Source organism: Ranitomeya variabilis, chromosome 8 (assembly GCF_051348905.1).
Source record: "Ranitomeya variabilis isolate aRanVar5 chromosome 8, aRanVar5.hap1, whole genome shotgun sequence".
NCBI lineage: Eukaryota > Metazoa > Chordata > Amphibia > Anura > Dendrobatidae > Ranitomeya > Ranitomeya variabilis.
In genome coordinates, this window is record NC_135239.1 from 18,556,909 (window position 1) to 18,579,016 (window position 22,108).

Genomic DNA, 22,108 nt, shown 5'->3' on the forward strand with positions numbered 1-22,108 from the left:
AGGGGGCAGTATTATAGTAGTTATATTCTTGTTCATAGGGGCAGTATTATAGTAGTTATATTCTTGTATATAGGAGGCAGTATTATAGTAGTTATATTCCTGTACATAGGGGCAGTATTATAGTAGTTATATTCTTGTACATAGGGGCAGTATTATAGTAATTATATTCTTGTACATAGCAGTAGTATTATAGTAGTTATATTCCTGTACATAGGGGCAGTATTATAGTAGTTATATTCTTGTACATAGGGGCAGTATTATAGTAATTATATTCTTGTACATAGCAGTAGTATTATAGTAGTTATATTCTTGTACATAGGGGCAGTATTATAGTAGTTATATTCTTGTACATAGGAGCAGTATTATAGTAATTATATTCCTGTGCATAGGAGGCAGTATTATAGTAGTTATATTCTTGTACATAGGGGGCAGTATTATAGTAGTTATTTTCTTGTACATAGGAGCAGTATTATAGTAGTTATATTCTTGTACATAGGAGCAGTATTATAGTAGTTATATTCTTGTACATAGGGGCAGTATTATAGTAGTTATATTCTTGTACATAGGAGCAGTATTATAGTAGTTATATTCTTGTACATAGGAGCAGTATTATAGTAGTTATATTCTTACACATAGGGGCAGTATTATAGTAGTTATATTCTTGTACATAGGAGCAGTATTATAGTAGTTATATTCTTGTATATAGGAGGCAGTATTATAGTAGTTATATTCTTGTTCATAGAGGCAGTATTATAGTAGTTATATTCTTGTACATAGGAGCAGTATTATAGTAGTTATATTCTTGTATATAGGAGGCAGTATTATAGTAGTTATATTCCTGTACATAGGAGCAGTATTATAGTAGTTATATTCTTGTACATAGGAGCAGTATTATAGTAGTTATATTCCTGTACATAGGGGGCAGTATTATAGTAGTTATATTCTTGTTCATAGGGGCAGTATTATAGTAGTTATATTCTTGTATATAGGAGGCAGTATTATAGTAGTTATATTCCTGTACATAGGGGCAGTATTATAGTAGTTATATTCTTGTACATAGGAGCAGTATTATAGTAGTTATATTCTTGTGCATAGAGAGCAGTATTATAGTAGTTATATTCTTGTACATAGGAGCAGTATTATAGTAGTTATATTCCTGTACATAGGGGGCAGTATTATAGTAGTTATATTCTTGTTCATAGGGGCAGTATTATAGTAGTTATATTCTTGTATATAGGAGGCAGTATTATAGTAGTTATATTCCTGTACATAGGGGCAGTATTATAGTAGTTATATTCTTGTATATAGGAGGCAGTATTATAGTAGTTATATTCTTGTACATAGGAGCAGTATTATAGTAGTTATATTCTTGTATATAGGAGGCAGTATTATAGTAGTTATATTCCTGTACATAGGGGCAGTATTATTGTAGTTGTATTCTTGTACATAAGGGCAGTATTATAGTAGTTATATTCTTGTATATAGGAGGCAGTATTATAGTAGTTATATTCTTGTATATAGGAGGCAGTATTATAGTAGTTATATTCTTGTACATAGGAGCAGTATTATAGTAGTTATATTCTTGTACATAGGGGCAGTATTTATAGTAGTTATATTCTTGTACATAGGAGCAGTATTATAGTAGTTATATTCTTGTACATAAGGGCAGTATTATAGTAGTTATATTCTTGTACATAGGAGCAGTATTATAGTAGTTATATTCTTGTACATAAGGGCAGTATTATAGTAATTATATTCTTGTACATAGGAGCAGTATTATAGTGGTTATATTCTTGTACATAGGGGCAGTATTCTAGTAATTATATTCTTGTACATAGGGGCAGTATTATAGTAGTTATATTCTTGTACATAGGGGCAGTATTATTGTAGATGTATTCTTATGCATAGGAGCAGTATTATAGTAGTTATATTCCTGTACATAGGGGCAGTATTATAGTAGTTATATTCTTGTACATAGGGGCAGTATTATAGTAATTATATTCTTGTACATAGCAGTAGTATTATAGTAGTTATATTCTTGTACATAGGGGCAGTATTATAGTAATTATATTCCTGTGCATAGGAGGCAGTATTATAGTAGTTATATTCTTGTACATAGGGGGCAGTATTATAGTAGTTATTTTCTTGTACATAGGAGCAGTATTATAGTAGTTATATTCTTGTACATAGGAGCAGTATTATAGTAGTTATATTCTTGTACATAGGGGCAGTATTATAGTAGTTATATTCTTGTACATAGGAGCAGTATTATAGTAGTTATATTCTTGTACATAGGAGCAGTATTATAGTAGTTATATTCTTACACATAGGGGCAGTATTATAGTAGTTATATTCTTGTACATAGGGGCAGTATTATAGTAGTTATATTCTTGTACATAGGGGCAGTATTATAGTAGTTATATTCTTGTACACAGGAGCAGTATTATAGTAGTTATATTCTTGTACACAGGAGCAGTATTATAGTAGTTATATTCTTGTATATAGAGGCAGTATTATAGTAGTTATATTCTTACACATAGGGGCAGTATTATAGTAGTTATATTCTTGTACATAGGAGCAGTATTATAGTAGTTATATTCTTGTACATAGGGCAGTATTATAGTAGTTATATTCTTGTACACAGGAGCAGTATTATAGTAGTTATATTCTTGTACATAGGGGCAGTATTATAGTAGTTATATTCTTTTACACAGGAGCAGTATTATAGTAGTTATATTCTTGTACATAGGGGCAGTAGTATAGTAGTCATATTCTTGTACACAGGAGCAGTATTATTGTAGTTGTATTCTTGTGCGTAGAGGACAATATTCCTTGTAAATTACTTGTATTCTTCACACTTTCGACGGTCTTTGATGTGGCTATTTCTCTCCACGTCTTGTGGTAATTCTCAAAAGAAACAGTTTTTATTTTCCTGAAAAGAAGGTTGTTATAAATCTCAGTGCACATATTATAATAGTTACATATTTTATATGGTTTTCAACAGACAAATGTTAATGACACAGATGCACCCATGAGAATTTGGACAGTGGTCACACGAGGCATGAAGACAGCCGTCATTGATATTATAATGAAGATGGACATTATTGATCACTCGTATTCTAGTTCTGTAATCTGCGGCGCTGGATGGCAGTAATGTGGTTGTGCTGTTTGGACTCTATGGCAGCAATCTGTATACAGTTACTATTGATGGAATTTACGCCATAAATATTTAGGCAGTAAATTACAAAATCGCATGTAATCTATATAGAAACATTATTTTTCATTTTTTTTATTTCACAGTTTCAGGGTATAAACATTAAGGTAAAAAGTAGCTTTGTACAGTGGCAAAAAAAAGTCTACACACCCCTGATAAAATAACAGGTTTTTGTCATGTAAATGAATCCTACCAAGAAGAAGAATTTTTAAAATTTTCTACCTTTAATGTCGCCCATAATCTGTACAAATACATTAAGAAGCAAACTAAAATCATTTTGAGGGGAAGGAAAAAAAATAATAAAACTAAAATAAGGTGGTTGCATAAGTGTAAACACCCTTTTATAATTGGGGATGAGGTTGAGTTCAGAATTCACCAATCACATGTACCCTTATTTATCTTGTAATCAGTGCACGGCCACCATCATTCACATCGATTATGATTAACTCCATAGAAAGTTTTTCTGTTCTAGGAGAATTTTCCTGACACTTTCTTAGCTGTATTTTACACAAAAAAGTTGTGGTCTGTAAACAGCTGACAACACAGCAACGGGATCGCATTGTTGAAAGGTGTCAGTCACTAGAAGGAGACAGACAAATTTCCCAGGCATTAGATCTACCATGGAGGACTGCGAAGGTGTTATCAGTATGTGGCTTATATTTGGCTCAAGAGTGTCTTTACCTAGAACTTGATGTCCATCGAGCATTAATGAAACAAGATGATAATTGGACAAGGAAGCTGCCAAAAAGCTGACAGTAACATTAAAGGAGCTGCAGGAATTTCTGGTAAATATTGGTTGCGTCTTGCATGTGTCCACAATCTTCTGTATTCTTCATAAGTCTGACTTATGGAGTAGGATGGCAAGACGGATTTAAAAAAAGAAAAAAAAATCCAAGCCCCACTGTGTTTTGCCAAAACCTACATCAAGTTTGCCAAAAGCAGGAGGGAAAATGAATTATGATCTGATGAGAACAAGGGTTGACGTTTTGGACATAATTCCAAATGGTGCAAAACTAACACTGCGCATCACTAGAACATCACCATCCTTCCAGTAAAGCATGGTGGGGGCAACATTTTTGGCAGCTGGCACTGGGTCTTTAGACAAGGTATTAGGTATCAGAGTATTATGAGCAGCTCCAAATATCAGTCAGTTTTGCATCAAAACCTTGAGGTCTCTGTAAAAAGCTGAAGATGAATTTCACCTTTCAACACAACAACAACAACAACCATAAAAGACCTCCAAATCAACAAAAGACGGGCTTCACAAGAAGAAAATCACAGCTCGAGCCCACACCTGAACCCAAGTAACAATATGTGGGTGACCTGAAGAGGGTGCTGGACGCAGGTGATGCCCCCACAATCTGACATATGTGGAGCTACTGTATAATGAGCCAAGACTGCCTATTCTAGATAAGCCCAAAAAGACTGAACGCTGCCAGAAATTCCAATACACAAAATATTAGTTTAAGGGTGTTCATATTTATGCAACCACAATATTTTATTTCTTTATTTTTCTTTTTTTCTCTATTAAATATCTGTTTATTTTTCAACTGATTTGTACAGATTATGGGTGAAATAAAAGGGAGAAAATTCTGAAATTAATCCTCTTTGTATGTTTTTTTTATTTATTTTTTTTACATGTCTAAAACCTAGAGGAGCATAGACTTTTTATATCCATTGTATATACTGTATGTTCAGGAGTAATAAAAACATGACCCAAACTTCCACAGAAAGGAATAAACTATTACGAATTGTGAAATTAATGCAACAAAAAGATTCCATTTCTTTTTATATCCGTACAGAATGTGCAGACTTGTACTGTAGTGACTCAGTCACCAGGGGGCGCTGTTAGGAAGCTGATGGTCAGAGCTGTCCGCGCAGGCGCACTGCAGGCGGGTTTATATTTCATTATTTGCTGCACTTTTGCTCTGGGATCAAGTCTTGTAGCTACTGAACCTGCAAACATCAAAGCTCTTTAAGGATCAGTTTAATAGGAAATTATTTCTAAACCATGTTAGGAGGTTAGGGTTTGAGGGTTAGAGGGTTAGGGTTGGATGGTGATGGTTAGGGTTAGACAGTTAGGGTTTGATGGTTAGGGCTAGAGGGTTAGAGTGTTGGGGTTAGGGTTGGAGGGTTGGGGTTTAGAGGGTTAGGGTTAAAGGGTTAGGGTTGGAGGGTTAAGGCTAGGGGTAGACAGGGTTGGAGGGTTAGGGCTAGAGGGTTGGGGTTTAGAGGGTTAGGGTTGGAGGGTTAAGGCTAGGGTTAGACAGGGTTGGAGGGTTAGGGCTAGAGGGTTAGAGTTGCAGAACACACAGCCATGTCCACAGATCTAAAACGAAGTTACTCCGATGGGTGCACCATGGTTATTTTGGTATGAGGGGCACTGTTGACGATGTGGACCCTGGCTAGGACTTTTATATAAAACATTGACCACTACAGTATATGATACAATGGCCGCAGATTCTTCCTCTCTGAATGTATTTCTTGGATATTTTCATGCTAAATCGCAACAAATATGATGGAGACACATAATATCCATGTTATACATCAATATTGGTAACGACGTACAATTGCTTCCGCCGTCAGAGGGCAGCACACTGTGACCAGGTCCTAAATAGACATGTTCTAGCTACATCAGATCCATCAGCAGCAGCTTACTGACATATCGCAGTCCGAAAATGTTAATTAGAAAAATTACTAATAGCGGAATGTTATATTTTGTGATTACAGAGTGATAAGGAGGAGAACATTACATACCTGGGTGGCGGGGTGGAGGACGGGGCCGGGGTCCTTGTTATAACGATGCTTTCTGGTATCGAGCCATCTGCAATTAACAATGAGAAGTCATAGAGGGAAACAGCACGGAACGCACGTTTCTTATCATAATCGCACAATTGGCACATAATAAATGAGTGAAAGACCATGATATAGATATATAGAGATAGATATAAGGATAGATATAGAGAGAGATAGATAATAGATAGAATGTTTGTCACACTCTCACCCTGACTGATTGGCGTGAGCGGGGGGGTGGCCCCACTGTGCCACAAACCAGACCACCCTGGAAGGGCGTGACTAAGCAGCTTCCTTGGTGTTCACTGGAGCCTCTAGTGGTGAGGTCAGTCTTGTGCGGCAGGTAGCTGCCAGGTGCCCCTCCAGGGTGGTGTCTGGCTGTGGCTGCTGATCCCACTGGGGAACAGCACTAGGACAGGAGCAGGCAACGGGCTCGACTGGCAGGCGGACACTCTGGCAGGATAGTCAGACACGGCTGGCACTCTGGCAGGATAGGCGGATACGGCTGGTACTATGGCAAGATAGGCGGACACGGCTGGTACTCTGGCAGGATATGCGGACACGGCTGGTACTCTGGATAGGCGGACACGGCTGGTACTCTGGATAGGCGGACACGGCTGGTACTCTGGATAGGCGGACACGGCTGGTACTCTGGCAGGATAGGCGGACACGGCTGGTACTCTGGCAGGATAGGTGGACACGGCTGGTACTCTGGCAGGATAGGCGGACACGGCTGGTACTCTGGCAGGATAGGCGGACACGGCTGGTACTCTGGCAGGATAGGCGGACACGGCTTGTACTCTGGCAGGACAGGTACTGACTTGGTAGGAAACAGGTGTATGGAAACAGGTAGGGACCTGTTCAGACTGGAGGCTATATGGGAACAGGTAGGGACCTGACCCGCTGGTTGGAGAAAGGAAGTAGAGTAGGACGACAAGGTTGCAGAGCCGAGAGCAGAGTGGAGATGCTGGTTGCAGTGCAGCGAGCTGAACCACAGGGAGCAAATGCAAGGCAGAACCGAGAGAGGCAGAGCCAAGACGAGCCACAGGAGACGGAGCCAAGACCAGAGCCACGGGAGGCGGAGCCAAGAGCAGAGCCACGGGAGGCAGAGCAAAGAGCAGAAGCATAGGAGGCGGAGCTAAGAGCAGAACCGCTGGAGGCGGAGCCAAGAGCAGAGCATAGGAGGCGGAGCAAATAGCAGAAGCATAAGAGGCGGAGCTAAGAGCAGAACGAGTGAGCACAAAGAAACACTGCGCAATAGGAAAAGGCTACACACAGGGATACTAACGGACACAGGTATAGGACTAGGTTCAGACAGGAATGGAACAAGGCACAGGAACAAGGACTCAGACCAGGGTACAAAGCCCCACTGGGTGGCGGAAACAAGAGACACAGGTACAGGCCAGGGAACGAAGCCCCTCTGGGTGGCTGACACAAGAGAAATAGCGAGACAGGACCTGGCACCTCAGCAGCAAGACACTAACTGAGGAAGTAAGTTGCTCAGGCATCCTCCTAGGGGTGGGAATGCTTTAAGTACCTGATGCCTCTTGGCAATTGGCAGGGGACACCTTAGGAAGGTGCACACAGTTTCTCCCCCCTATGCACACAGCCAGGAAGTATGTAGCGAGCAGGCAGGAGACAAGAGGCACACAGCATGGAGCCGACAGAAGACTGAACTCACAGCATGGCCACGAGTAGTGAGTAAGTTGGTGTGTAAGGCAGGTGGGGGATGGGAGGCCATGCGGTGATGCCGGCAGGGTTGTTACAGTATATTACTGACATTTCTTATTTCTTTTTATTCGGAGAGTAGGATCCGCTCCCCGTCCCGCTCGTGTTGTGATAACATAAACAGTCAGAAACGCTTTACTTATCTTTTTGAAATAGAACTTGAAAGAAAATAATCGTCAGTGAAGTCGCAGCCAGATGATATATTCTTAGAGGAAAGTTCTACACAGCTTTAATCTCAGGACGGAAAGTAGAATTACTTGTACTCTTGAGGGACTTTGTGCAAAAGCCATTTGCAAATCTTTTTGTGCCAGGAGACGTCTCCATGTGAGCTCACCAGTTTGTGTTGCCAAAAGGAGAAATAAGCCGTATGAAGGATCAGCTAGAGGAACAATTTACTTCTCCCACAGAAGAGGCGCAATATAAAACAGATTTTATCTGCATGTCCTGGTCAGTTCCAGTCAACAGCTACGTATTGCTACACTTATCCCAAATCTTTATGTTTATGGTCAAGAATTCTAATAAAAATGGGTTTTCCAATTAAAGAGTTTTAAGAGAAAAGTTTTATCAATATTTTCTGACAATCTCATCAATCTTGAGAGCGAGATTTTTAGGCACTTACTGATCCTGAGTTACATCCTGTATTATACCCCAGAGCTGCACTCACTATTCTGCTGGTGCAGTCACTGTGTACATACATTACATTACTGATCCTGAGTTACATCCTGTATTATACCCCAGAGCTGCACTCACTATTCTGCTGGTGCAGTCACTGTGTACATACATTACATTACTGATCCTGAGTTACATCCTGTATTATACCCCAGAGCTGCACTCACTATTCTGCTGGTGCAGTCCTGTGTACATACATTACATTACTGATCCTGAGTTACATCCTGTATTATACCCCAGAGCTGCACTCACTATTCTGCTGGTGCAGTCACTGTGTACATACATTACATTACTGATCCTGAGTTACATCCTGTATTATACCCCAGAGCTGCACTCACTATTCTGCTGGTGCAGTCACTGTGTACATACATTACATTACTGATCCTGAGTTTCATCCTGTATTATACTCCAGAGCTGCACTCACTATTCTGCTGGTGCAGTCACTGTGTACATACATTACATTACTGATCCTGAGTTACATCCTGTATTATACCCCAGAGCTGTACTCCCTATTCTGCTGGTGCAGTCATTGTGTACATACATTACTGATCCTGAGTTACCTCCTCTATTATACTCCACAGCTGCACTCACTATTCTGCTGGTGCAGTCACTGTGTACATACATTACATTACTGATCCTGAGTTACATCCTGTATTATACTCCAGAGCTGCACTCACTATTCTGCTGGTGCAGTCACTGTGTACATACATTACATTACTGACCCTGAGTTACATCCTGTATTATACTCCACAGCTGCACTCACTATTCTGCTGGTGCAGTCACTGTGTGCATACATTACATTACTGATCCTGAGTTACATCCTGTATTATACCCCAGAGCTGCACTCACTATTCTGCTGGTGTAGTCACTGTGTACATACATTACATTACTGATCCTGAGTTACATCCTGTATTATACCCCAGAGCTGCACTCACTTTACCCTTCGCCATGACAGCACCCACTGGAGAGATAGGGATCCGCCCCAAGGAACAGGAAACCTACAGAAGAATAAAAGAGGCGGTTCGCCTCTCCTCGTCAGTTTAGGTTTCCTGTTCCCAGGGGACAGGATCTCTGGATCTCACAGGATTCTAGAAGATCTTACCTGGTCCAAAAGCATCCGCCTGTGCGGTCTCTGCGGGAACGGCAAGGGATGTGGTCCAGATGCAGCGTCGGGGGAGATTCCGTTAGACGGCTCCCCCCTCGTCTGTCCGGCACACATGTTGACCGGGTCCGGGTGAGGCCGCCGGGTCTCGCTGTGGTGTGCTGCGGGGACGTGCGGCCTGGAAAAGAGCCGGAACGCGGGCTGACATAGGAGAGTCCGGGATTCATGGAACAATCCCCAGCGGCAGCCGGAACACTGCTCCTTTAGCGAGGTAAGAGCGGCCTCGCATGTGGGGAGCGGTGTAAGCCGCCATTATGCGCCCGGAAGTGATGGCAAGCACTCATCAGCGGTGAGGGGGAGCGCGGTTCGCGCATGCGCAGTTCACCGCAAAAGGAAAAAAAAAAATGAAACCGGATCTTCTTCTGCCTATAAATGGGGGATGGTTGCGAACGCACAGGCGATGCAACATGTCATCCCCAGGCAAGACGGTGGACCCAGCAGGTGAAACCAGCAGGAGATCCTCGGACGCAAGCCATAGAAGTGACGCCGTGGATTCAAGATCCAGGACGGTGTCGGGGCCATCTGATTCGGCCAAAAAGAAAGAGAAATCCAAGCACAAGCAATGTGCATTATGTGATAATCCTCTCCCCGATTCCTACAGTAAAAAACTCTGCAAACGGTGTATTAAAGAAACCATGCAGAGTCCAGCTATGTCCGTCACAGATATACGGGCCATAATTAGGGAAGAGTTACAGGCTATCACCCAAAATGTAACCCCTAAAAAAGCTACTAGGGAGAAAGTACTATCTAGCTCAGAGTCTGATGAGGAAGGGGTGATAAATGCGGACTCCTCAGATGAGTCATCCTCTTCTTCGGTTCCTTCGGACTTGGAAGGTCGGTCCTGTTGTCCCCTTGCTGGAGTCGACAACCTAGTGAGATCCATCAGAAACACTGTAGGTTGTGAAGATGCAAAGGATGATCAGACAGCGCAAGACATTATGTTTGTGGGGTTAGCAGAGAGGAAAAGAAGAGCTTTCCCAGTAATCCCTGCGGTAAAAACGCTGATTAAAAGAGAGTGGGAAAAACAAGACCAGAGGGGTTTTCTACCATCAGCCTCCAAAAGAAGATACCCCTTTAGTGACGAGGAATTAATATCGTGGACTAAAATTCCTAAAGTGGACGCAGCAGTCGCGTCCACTTCAAAACAATCAGCTTTACCAGTTGAGGATGCAGGCCTGCTCTCTGATCCTCTAGATCGAAAAGCGGAATCGTCATTGAAAAGGTCTTGGGAGGCTTCCGCTGGCATTTTTAAACCAGCAATTGCGAGTACATGCACCGCAAGGTCCATGCTGGTCTGGATTGATCAACTAAACCAGCAGATTGAGCAAAAAGTCTCCAGACAGCAATTGCGGGATGCAATACCTCTGATCAGGGGAGCGGCAGCGTTTATGGCGGATGCTTCTGCTGACACTCTACGTCTGGCAGCAAGATCTGCAGGCCTAGTAAACAATGCAAGGCGATCCTTATGGATGAAAAATTAGAAGGGGGATACACAGTCGAAGGCCAAGATCTGTGCTATTCCATGTGAGGGTGAGTTTTTATTTGGAAAAGCTTTGGATGAAATCCTCAAAAAAGCAAAAGAAAGGAAAAAAGCCTTCCCTGATCCCTCAATTCCTTTCTATAGGAAGACCTTCAGGAGAAGACCGTTCGGTAAAAGAACGCAAAACGAAAGACCATCACGGTGGGCCACAAGAGAGGCAAAACAAAGTGGTACTATGTTTAAAGGGCCCCCCTTCCGTAGAGACACTAAATATTAAGACACCAGACACCCCAGTAGGGGGTAGGTTAAAATTTTTCTTTCCCCAATGGCAAAAGATTACGTTAAATTCTTGGATTCTAAATATTATTAAAGAAGGAATTAAAGTAGAATTCCTCCAAATTCCCCATAATTCTTTTATTTTAACAGTCCTTAGTTCACCAATACAACAAAGAGCCCTTGAATTAGAGATTCAAAGTCTCATAAACAAAAATGTCTTAATTAAAGTACCAAAGGGACAAGAGGGTAGTGGGTTCTACTCTCCATTATTTTTAATCCCTAAGCCCGATGGTTCATTCCGAACAATTATTAATCTTAGAAAACTCAATACATTTATTAAAAATTATACGTTTAAAATGGAATCTATTAGATCAGCCATTAAACTCCTTTATCCGAATTGTAAAATGGGTGGCATTGATTTGAAAGATGCCTACTACCATCTCCCTATCCATAACAGATATCAAAAATACTTCAGGGTCGCAGTAAAACTCGACGGGGAAATTCATCATTTCCAGTATACGGCCATGCCCTTTGGTCTTTCCACAGCACCAAGAATCTTCACCAAAGTAATGTTAGAGGTGATGGCCTACCTTCGCCAGAAGGACACTTTAATCATCCCCTATTTAGATGATTTTTTTAGTTGTAGGAAATTTGTCCCTTCAGTGTGCTGAACGATTAGCGGACACTGTCTCATCTTTAAAAAACCTGGGCTGGATCATCAACTCTGAAAAATCCAGACTTACCCCACTCTCCCTCCAGATGTTTCTAGGGTTCCATCTGGATTCCGAAAAACAAAGATGTCTACTCCCTCGGGAAAAAATATCTAAAATAAAGGGGAAGGTAGCGACTGCCATTCATCAACCTCGAATGTCCCTGAGGGAAGGAATGTCACTATTAGGATCCCTCTCTTCCTGTACTCCAACTGTCCAGTGGGCACAACTCCATACCCGAACATTGCAGCACCAAATTCTTCGGGAACAGAGAAAATTCCTAGGGCACCTCGAATCAAAAATAACCCTATCACAGGAGGTCCTAGCTTCCTTGGAATGGTGGCTAGATAATAATAATTTGACGGGGGGGGGGGTCCCTTGGGTGATAACACCATCCCACACTGTGACTACTGATGCTAGTCCCTACGGGTGGGGCGCACATATGGAAGATAGCTTCTGCCAAGGAATAAGGAAGAAATCTTATATTCATCTAATTTAAGAGTTGAAGGCAGTAAACTATGCACTGCGTCAATTTCTCCCACAGCTTCGAAGAAATCACGTCAGAGTCTGTTCAGACAACACTACGACGGTGGCCTATTTAAACAAACAAGGCGGCACAAGATCAGACGCTCTAATGTCTTCCGCAAAGAATACCTTAATCCTGTCCGAAAAGCATCTGTTGTCCCTCTCCGCGGTCCACATCAACGGAGAGAGCAATCAACAGGCAGACTTTCTAAGTCGACACACTCTACACTACTACTCTTAATCCTCACATTTTCCACAAGATTACATTACTATGGGGCAGACCCCAAATAGACCTATTCGCTACAAGACAGAACAGGCAAGTGCGAAAATTTGCATCTCGGTCCCGTGCAGACCACCCGGACATTCTAGATGCTCTTCAAATACCCTGGCAATTCAAGCTGGCATATGCCTTCCCTCCGATACTTCTGCTTCCACAAGTAATACGGAAGATCAGGGAAGAGCAGGCCAGGATAATACTGATAGCACCATTCTGGCCCAAGAGACCATGGTTCTCGTGCCTGCAATCAATGTCAGTGACAGACCCATGGGTCCTTCCCTCAATCCCAGACCTACTCTCTCAGGGACCTTTCTTCCACCCCCAAGTGGACAGTCTCCACTTGACGGCCTGGAATTTGAAAGGCAGATATTAAATTCCAGAGGGTTTTCAAAAGGGCTAATTGATACACTCCTGCTTAGCAGAAAACTGTCTACCACAAGAATTTATACCAAAATATGGAAAAAGGTTCTTCAGTTCCATACAGGTCCAGATCCATCAGAAGTTCCAATAAAATCTATTCTAGAATTTCTACAGAAAGGGAAAGAGTTAGGCCTGTCGGTTAACACACTAAAAGTCCAGGTTTTTCGCTCTGGGTGCCCTCTATGGCCATAATGTTGCTGGCAACAAATGGGTGTCCCGCTTCATTACGGCCTGTGAACGAGTTACTCCTGTCCACATACCTAGAGTAGCTCCTTGGGATCTAGACTCCCTAACAGAACCTCCGTTTGAGCCTATAGATACAGCATCTCTAAAACTCTTGTCACTAAAAACTGCCTTCTTAGTAGCCTTAACATCGGCTAGAAGAGTCAGCGACATTCAGGCCTTATCCATAGATCCACCTTACCTTCTAACATTTCAGGACAGATTAATTTTAAAACCGGATCCCTTATATCTCCCTAAAGTTGCAGGGAAATTCCACAGGTCACAAGAGATACATCTTCCTACTTTCTTTAAAGATCCCTCCACTCCTGAAGAACAGAGATTCCTCACTCTAGATGTCAGGAGAATAGTTATACAGTATATTGAAAAAACTAGTAGTTGGAGGCAGAGTAGGGCTCTGTTCGTATCCTTCCAGGGTAAAAAGAAGGGATACGGAATCACAAGAGCCACGTTGTCCCGGTGGATTAGAGACACGATCCGGCTGGCCTACTCCATGAAAAATAAGGAACCTCCGGAAGGCATTAAGGCACATTCCACCAGAGCCATGGCGTCTTCCTGGGCCGAAAGGGGAAACGTTCCAATTGAGGACATATGTAAGGCAGCAACTTGGTTGGCTCCTTCTACTTTCTATAATCACTACAGACTTAATCTTTCATCAGATTCTGACCTACACTTTGGCAGGACTATCCTCAGCACGGTGGTCCCCCCCTAGGTGTTGGTCTCTGGAAATCTCTCCAGTGGGTGCTGTCATGGCGAAGGGTAAATAGCCGGATTACTCACCGGTAATGCTCTTTTAATGAGTCCATGACGGCACCCAGTCACATCCCTCCCTATTAAATTAAATTAAAAAAAAAAGAAAAAAAAATCATTTGAATTACTTGTATTAAGTATATATGTTTAAGATATATATTTGTAAATATTTTGACTAATACTGGCGGTCCTCCGGGTACTCTGAAAATGAAACTGACGAGGAGAGGCGGACCGCCCCTTTTATTCTTCTGTAGGTTTCCTGTTCCTTGGGGCGGATCCCTAACTCTCCAGTGGGTGCTGTCATGGACTCATTAAAAGAGCATTACCGGTAAGTAATCCGGCTAAGGGTACCGTCACACAGTGGCATTTTCATCGCTACGACCGCACGATTCGTGACGTTGCAGCGTCGTATGATTATCGCTCCAGCGTCGTAGACTGCGGTCACACGTTGCAATACACGGCGCTGGAGCGATAATTTCATGACGTATTTGCGATGTAGAAGCCGTTGGTTACTGTGCGCACATCGTATACAACCTGTGTCACACGATGCAATCATGCCGCCACAGCGGGACACTAGACGACGAAAGAAAGTTTCAAACGATCTGCTACGACGTACGATTCTCAGCGGGGATCCGGATCGCAGTAGCGTGTCAGACACAACGATATCGTAACGATATCGCTAGAACGTCACGAATCGTGCCGTCGTAGCGATGAAAATGGCACTGTGTGACGGTACCCTTATTCTGCTGGTGCAGTCACTGTGTACATACATTACATTACTGATCCTGAGTTACATCCTGTATTATACTCCAGAGCTGCACTCACTATTCTGCTGGTGCAGTCACTGTGTACATACATTACATTACTGATCCTGAGCTACATCCTGTATTATACTCCAGAGCTGCACTCACTATTCTGCTGGTGCAGTCACTGTGTACATACATTACATTACTGATCCTGAGTTACACACTGTATTATACTCCAGAGCTGCACTCACTTTTCTGCTGGTGCAGTCACTGTGTACATACATTACATTACTGATCCTGAGTTACATCCTGTATTATACCCCAGAGCTGCACTCACTATTCTGCTGGTGCAGTCACTGTGTACAAATATTACATTACTGGTCCTGAGTTACATCCTGTGTTATACTCCAGAGCTGCACTCACTATTCTGCTGGTGCAGTCACTGTGTACATACATTACATTACTGATCCTGAGTTACATCCTGTATTATACTCCAGAGCTGCACTCACTATTCTGCTGGTGCAGTCACTGTGTACATACATTACATTACTGATCCTGAGTTACACACTGTATTATACTCCAGAGCTGCACTCACTTTTCTGCTGGTGCAGTCACTGTGTACATACATTACATTACTGATCCTGAGTTACATCCTGTATTATACTCCAGAGCTGCACTCACTATTCTGCTGGTGCAGTCACTGTGTACAAATATTACATTACTGGTCCTGAGTTACATCCTGTGTTATACTCCAGAGCTGCACTCACTGTTCTTGTGATTGTTATTAAAATAATATTTAAGCTTATGTGGTAAGTCGTCCTATGTCAGGTGTTTATGTTCAGTATCACTGCTCAGATTGCCGATCACTGTTGCAGACGTTGCAGCTTTTTGTTAGCTGCTGCCTTGTCGGTACGTCGCTGTGTTACATGTACCGTACTGTACAGCATGTTGCACATATTGCAGCGCCTTATGTTGGTCAAAGAGCACACAGAGCTGTCAGCACTGCGCAGCGCAGTCATTGCCATACGGTGCTAAAGATTATACTGTACTGCGCCCATGTAGCAGTGTCACACATTGCCTATATACTAATTATACCACCATACTGTGACCAACCATCTTCTTCTCAGCGGCACACCTCTAAGGCTGGCTCGTGCTGATACTATATAATGGAGTGCTGGGATATTTTAGTTCTAAAGCCTGCAGAAGTGTGAATGCAGCTCTGGATTATAAGTCTTAGTTCCCACTGGATAATATTGACACAAATGTTTCCATGATGGCAGGCTGACTACACTGCGTGCGGTGTCGCTTACCCTCGATCTGTCTGCTGGTCTTCACACAATTGAGAACCATCTGCCTGTACAGAGCTGCTTTATTTACCGCCATATTGGCTGCGTCTGGATTGACTGCATTTTCCAGGACTGGACTGGAGAGCATTACCTGAAACACAGAGGCAGCAATGGACTTATCTGTACAGACTGGATGATGGCGGATCAGACACCATGACGTGGACGTTTCCAATGAAATCGGCTTGTACCTGGATCATCAGCAGGACATAAGTCATGGTGTAGGCTGGATTCCATCCTCCTGGGTCATCCATGAAATCAATGCAAGGTTTACCGGAGTTCTGATCAACTGTAAGGTAATGGGAAACAAGTAGTTAATAAAAGGATAGATCTAAAATACATATTATCGGCAGCTCACTTTGCTTTTCTGTATGAACTGGGACAGAATGAGCAGAGCCATATCATTAGGTAATAACATCTGGAGGCAGGACAGTAACACTATATGTTTATAGATACAGGTAAGGCACTATATGCAGCTCCTCTGCCACGTCCTGATCTCAGCTCCAATTCTTTCAAGAAGATGTTTGCAATTGAGTGCAGATTATAAAATATTTAATCAATGAGGCCAAAAACAAATACATAAAACATCCCCTTTAAGGTAGTTACAGCCACTTCAAGTTATTGTCCGGAGAGATTACAGGAGATAAAGAAGAGAAACAGCCACTCGCGGACAGGATGAGTGCTGTGGAAAGATTTAAGAATAAGTATAATACGTTTTCAGATTGCACAAACTCTAATGCCACCTGATGATACAACCCCATAAACTCAGTGTGGCTGGAGTGGAGCGCTCCTGTGCTATCAGACGTCTTGTCCTGTGATTGTGCTGTTCTTATTCCCAGTTTATTAGTGTTGTTGGGAACAATCATATTGTCATAATCAGGTTCTGAAATGAGTCCCAAAAAGATCACTGTGAGACCCCGAACAATGACACCTGTCTCTGACGTTTGATGTTTTGTAACAATGAAAAATAAGCATTAACATTTGGAAACCTATAATATGCCGAACTAGGGCTACGGGATAATGACCCTGACACTGGGGGTATGGGATAATGACACCGATACTGGGAGTACAGAACAATGACGCTGACATTTGGGATACAGGGCAATGATGTTGACACTTGGGGTACAGGATAATGACGCTGATACCGGGGTTACAGAAAATACTGACACTGGGGGTACGGGATAATGATGCTGACATTTGGGGTACAGGGCAATGATGTTGGCACTTGAAGCACAGGATAATGACGCTGATACTGGGGGTACAGAAAATACTGACACTGGGGCTATGGGATAATGACACTGACACTGGGGGTACGGCATAGGGATGCTGACATTTGGGGTACAGGGCAATGATGCTGACACTTGGGGTACAAGATGATGATGCTGACACTTGGGGTGCATGATATTGACACTTTAGGGTGGTTTCGCATTGCACTTACCTTCATGTTTGTGGATTCCAACCGGGCTTACATCTGAAACCTCCGAAAAACGGGATTTGAGCCTATGCGCTAATGAGGCCATAGACTATAATAGTGACAGCAGAGACAATATAATGTCTGTCGTGCATCATTTTCGGGTGTCTACTCCTACTGTAGGTGGACACTCGGATGTCATAGACTGTGTCTGAGTGTCTGCCTCCAGTAGAAGAACATGCCTGAAAACAATGCACATCAGAGCTCACGTTGACTCCATTGGCACCATTATAGTCTAAGGCCCCGTCGGCGCACACATCCAAATCCTGTTTTGCAGGGCAAGGGCATGGGTTTGAATGCAAGCCCCGATGGGACCCTTTTAATACAGGGTTTAGCTGTGGACTGCCCTTGTCAGGGCGGGAGCAAAATGGGTACTAGGTTAGTGCAGCTAATATAGGGATCCATAGGGGCAGAACCTGATGCCCCTCCTTGGACGTTTGCATGGTACCACCTGAGATACCCCCTGATGTCAGACCATCAGTGATTGTCCCCGAATGGGTGAGGACGTCCCATTTCTTATATTAGAAATACTCTTTGTAAATCCACCACTGTGGTTATTTTTTGAGCACGTCTAAAAATTATTAAGACACCGTGTGTCCACTGCCAACTGTGTGATTAACCCCTGACTGCGTTAACGGCTGGGATTTGAGACTCACCCCTAGAATTGCTATCTTCCTACTGCAATTGTGCGGACCCTAATCAGATCCAGGATTTGATAGTTGTGTAACCAATGTTGTCCAATTGTGAAGTCTGATTCTCTGGACAGTGAGACGAGTGACTGAAGTTGACCGACTGATCAGAAATCCACTAGAATTCTCCAGCTCGATCTCACTGAGCCCGTCATCCGCCTCATACTGAGGAGTGAGAAGATATATATCTCATCTCTTGTTTCATTTCATCATACTATTTTAGAGATACCTACATATTCTTTTCTCATATTTGTGCTTATTAAGTCTTCAGTGTATTACACTATTTTACTGATATATTTATTAAAAGTTATGCTTTTATATTCTATACCTATTATTGCTATCCCAACGTCCATCAAGCTCGGCTTGTCCTCGGTCTGTACAGATTACTTGCAGATTCTGCTTCCTGGCACAGTCTTGGAAGCCTCGGGTGTTTTTCATGAGAGGTATAAAGAGGTTTCATAAATCTCTACGCTTATTTCCTTATTGAAACCTTCTCGAAGATTCTGGTCCTTAGACCCCTAGTAAAGCGTTATGTTTATTTTTCAGCTTTTTTTCACAAAAAAGTCCATCAATCTTCAGATGAGATATTTATACACATTTATAATGCCCAAAATACAGGCATCACCCAAAACATTTGTGAGGACACAGCATTGTATCTTAATTAACCAGACGTCTATTTTAAGCAAGCCAAGAAGAATAGACTGTTATCTATATGTTGACTTTTGAATTTATGGGTTTCTTTCTGGTTGGTCAAGAAAACAGACTTTTGCTTTTGTAAACCTGTAATATTGACTTGTAAGTTGACATTTCATGTAACATATTGTGCTGTTATCCTGGATGACTAGTGATAAAGGGTCATGGAGCAATGATGTTTGATGATATATTGGTTACACATTGTCCAGGCCAGCTAGTTTGTCGACTTTTAAAATAGAGGAGGAAAACTATGCAAATAGATTAAATAAGCAAATAATACAACTTGATCTTTTCACCATTCTTCACCTTTACCTATGAATACTGAATGAAGGACACTTGGTCACTATAAAAAGAGGTTATATGCCTCTGTATGAGGAGACAGAGATTGAGCCAAGACATCCAAACATCCAAAGGACCAGAAACGGGACAGCAGCCAATAAATCATAGCTCCATCACGAGGGAAACAGATTTGTCTTTCTACAGGATGCCAGCTTAGGGGAGCTAGGCCCCGGCTGGAAGAATACAGATCTCCTCCATTGACCATAGCGAATCCATGGATGCTTTTGGATAAAGCCAGGAATGGGACCCATTGGTTGCCTGGGCTCCATTGAGATGTTCGGAGAAGCCAGGTTGTGACCCTCTGGTCAACTGGCACTGTACCTGAATGAACTGTCATTTTCCTAAGCTCGTCGTTACCTCCTCTCTGTGCGTGCCGCAGGTGGGGTAGTCGGCCCTGGAAGCTCTGAAGTCATAGCTGCTCTTATCTCAGCGAGTCAGTGGAAGAGTGAGACTCTGTAATGTGCACCATCTTAGGTATTGTGCTGGGACTGTTCTATGTGTTATTTGCCTGTTTTGTGGTTCAATAAAGTATTGCCACACTGTGTTACCATCAGCCTGTGTCGTGTAAGTAGCGTTACGCCCATGGTAAAAGGAAAGCGGGCGTTCGGTGGGATGACCCCTTTTCCATGCGGACCGAGGCACCCGCTGATCCCCCATGTCTCCACAACATTCAAAATACATTAATTTGTTTTCTCTGCCGTACATCACACTCAGTACTATCTTTGACAGATACTTTTCTACTGCCGTGAGTTATTCCTTCCTTCTAATACATTTAGAGCCTAAAGGAAATCTCCTGAGTTGAATTTTCATCCATGTCCCTTGCTTCTTAGTCTTAGGATGTGATCCTCAAAGAACATCGAGTGGTCATTGAGGTAAATATTTTGAATACTTGTGTGAATACAAAACCCAGTCATGGCCACTAGTGTCAAGAAAATTACCGACCCATCGCTTTATTGAACACAGATATAAGGATCTTGACTAAGCTACTTTGTATCTGCCTACAGAAAATCCTTCTTGACCTTGGGAATACAGACCAGGTTGGACCATGGTGCGGATTCTATACCATTCAGGAAACCGCACAGAAAATCTGAAGTTTCCAGTTACTAGTTTCGAACTTTGGAGGTTTTTGTAAGTTAAGGATGATCTTATTATACACTAGTGATTTTAGAATTTTTACATATTTCATCTGAATGTTTTTCCACTATGTTTATGTCATAAATCAGGATTTTTCTACATGGTGAGCTGTCCACCACAAGTAGCATTTTTTTTTAAGGCTAGAATACGGCCGTACAACTAATTTGGGCTTGCTGGCCTGAAAAGAGTGGTCAATTGTCAGGCAATGCCTACAGTAGAAACAAATTGACCATGGATGCAAGTAACTAACTAATAAATTTTATTTTTATGCTAATGAGGCCTTTAGTTTTTTAAGACCTAATTTATGGTCTTCAGGATCAGAGCTCTCCATCCTTGTTAAGTCAACGTATTTCTATAGACGGTGCTCAAGTTTTCAATAATCTTCCAGCCACAATCAAGATCTTCTAGACCAGTGTTTTCCAACAATGGCAATTCAATATTTTACAATATATGAAAGTCAAGTCTTTAGTTGTCTTCTAGCACTGATCCTAATGTCTTCTGGACCAGTGTTCCTCAACCTTGGTAAATCAATGATTTTCTATAAATGGAGCGCCAATCTACAGTAATCTTTTAGCCTTAGTCAACATCTTAGAGACCACTGTTCTCCAACCTGTGATGCTCAAACTTTGTCCTATGGAAGAAACGCAAGTCTTCAGTGTCTTCTATTCTCAATCTTGAGGTCTTCTTGACCTAAATCAATGTTTTTCTATGGAAGGAGCTCAAGTCGTTAACTATCTTTTAGTTTCAGTCAATATCTTCTACACCAATGTTCTCCAACCTGAGAAGCCCATCGTTTTCTTTTGTCAAAACTCAAGTATTTGGTTCTCTTCTTACTCTTGGCCTTAATGTCCTCTAGACAAGTGTTCTCCAACCTGTGCTGCTTAATGTTTTCTTGGATGCAACTCAAGACTCCAGTTGTCTTCTAGCCTTGATCCTAGTGTATTTTATATATTTACATACAGTATAAGTATATCCAAGAGATGCCTCACTTATATCAGCATGGCCTTTATCATTATATGCAAGAAAATGCATAACTTATACCAGCTGAACGTATATAATTGTAAACAGACGATACCTAGGTTGTACCAGGATGGTCCATATTATTAATACAAATGCAAAAGCAACCGACTACATTAATGACAATTTCTTACCATTTGGATGGAACGGGATGGTATTAAATATGATGCTTGGAGGTTGGTGGTTATATCCCTCGGTGTATGTCATGGTGAGTTGAAGAAGTGCCCCTGTATTACATTAATAGAAAATTACATTTTTTAGGTACTAGCTAAGAAAAAATTGGTTGGTAAAGTATGCTCACCTTTAACCCTTTTCCCAACATCCACTGTACAGCTATGACAGCTGTTTGAAGCGGGCTCAAGAGCTGATCCTGCACCATACGCAGCAGATGCCGGCTGTGCTATACATCCGGCACCTGACTCCAACAGCTGC

General features: G+C 42.2%; 1 protein-coding gene and 1 long non-coding RNA gene across 4 annotated transcripts in view; one reads left to right on the top strand and one right to left on the bottom strand.

The window, feature by feature from the left end:
• Positions 1-4,974, top strand: part of LOC143788515 (uncharacterized) — a 66,440-nt gene extending 61,466 nt beyond the window's left edge. Inside the window, exon 4 of the long non-coding RNA XR_013218653.1 lies at positions 3,005-4,974. This is a non-coding gene — a long non-coding RNA (uncharacterized LOC143788515). The remainder of the gene's footprint in view (positions 1-3,004) is intronic.
• Positions 1-22,108, bottom strand: part of UBE2U (ubiquitin conjugating enzyme E2 U) — a 34,961-nt gene that overhangs the window by 2,308 nt on the left and 10,545 nt on the right. For all 3 annotated transcript variants that reach the window (XM_077278220.1, XM_077278222.1, XM_077278223.1), the window contains 5 exons: positions 21,811-21,903; positions 16,525-16,622; positions 16,301-16,427; positions 5,972-6,038; positions 2,844-2,932 (listed from right to left, as the gene is read on the bottom strand). In XM_077278220.1, the coding sequence (XP_077134335.1) occupies positions 2,844-2,932; positions 5,972-6,038; positions 16,301-16,427; positions 16,525-16,622; positions 21,811-21,903 (474 nt within the window). The remainder of the gene's footprint in view (positions 1-2,843; positions 2,933-5,971; positions 6,039-16,300; positions 16,428-16,524; positions 16,623-21,810; positions 21,904-22,108) is intronic.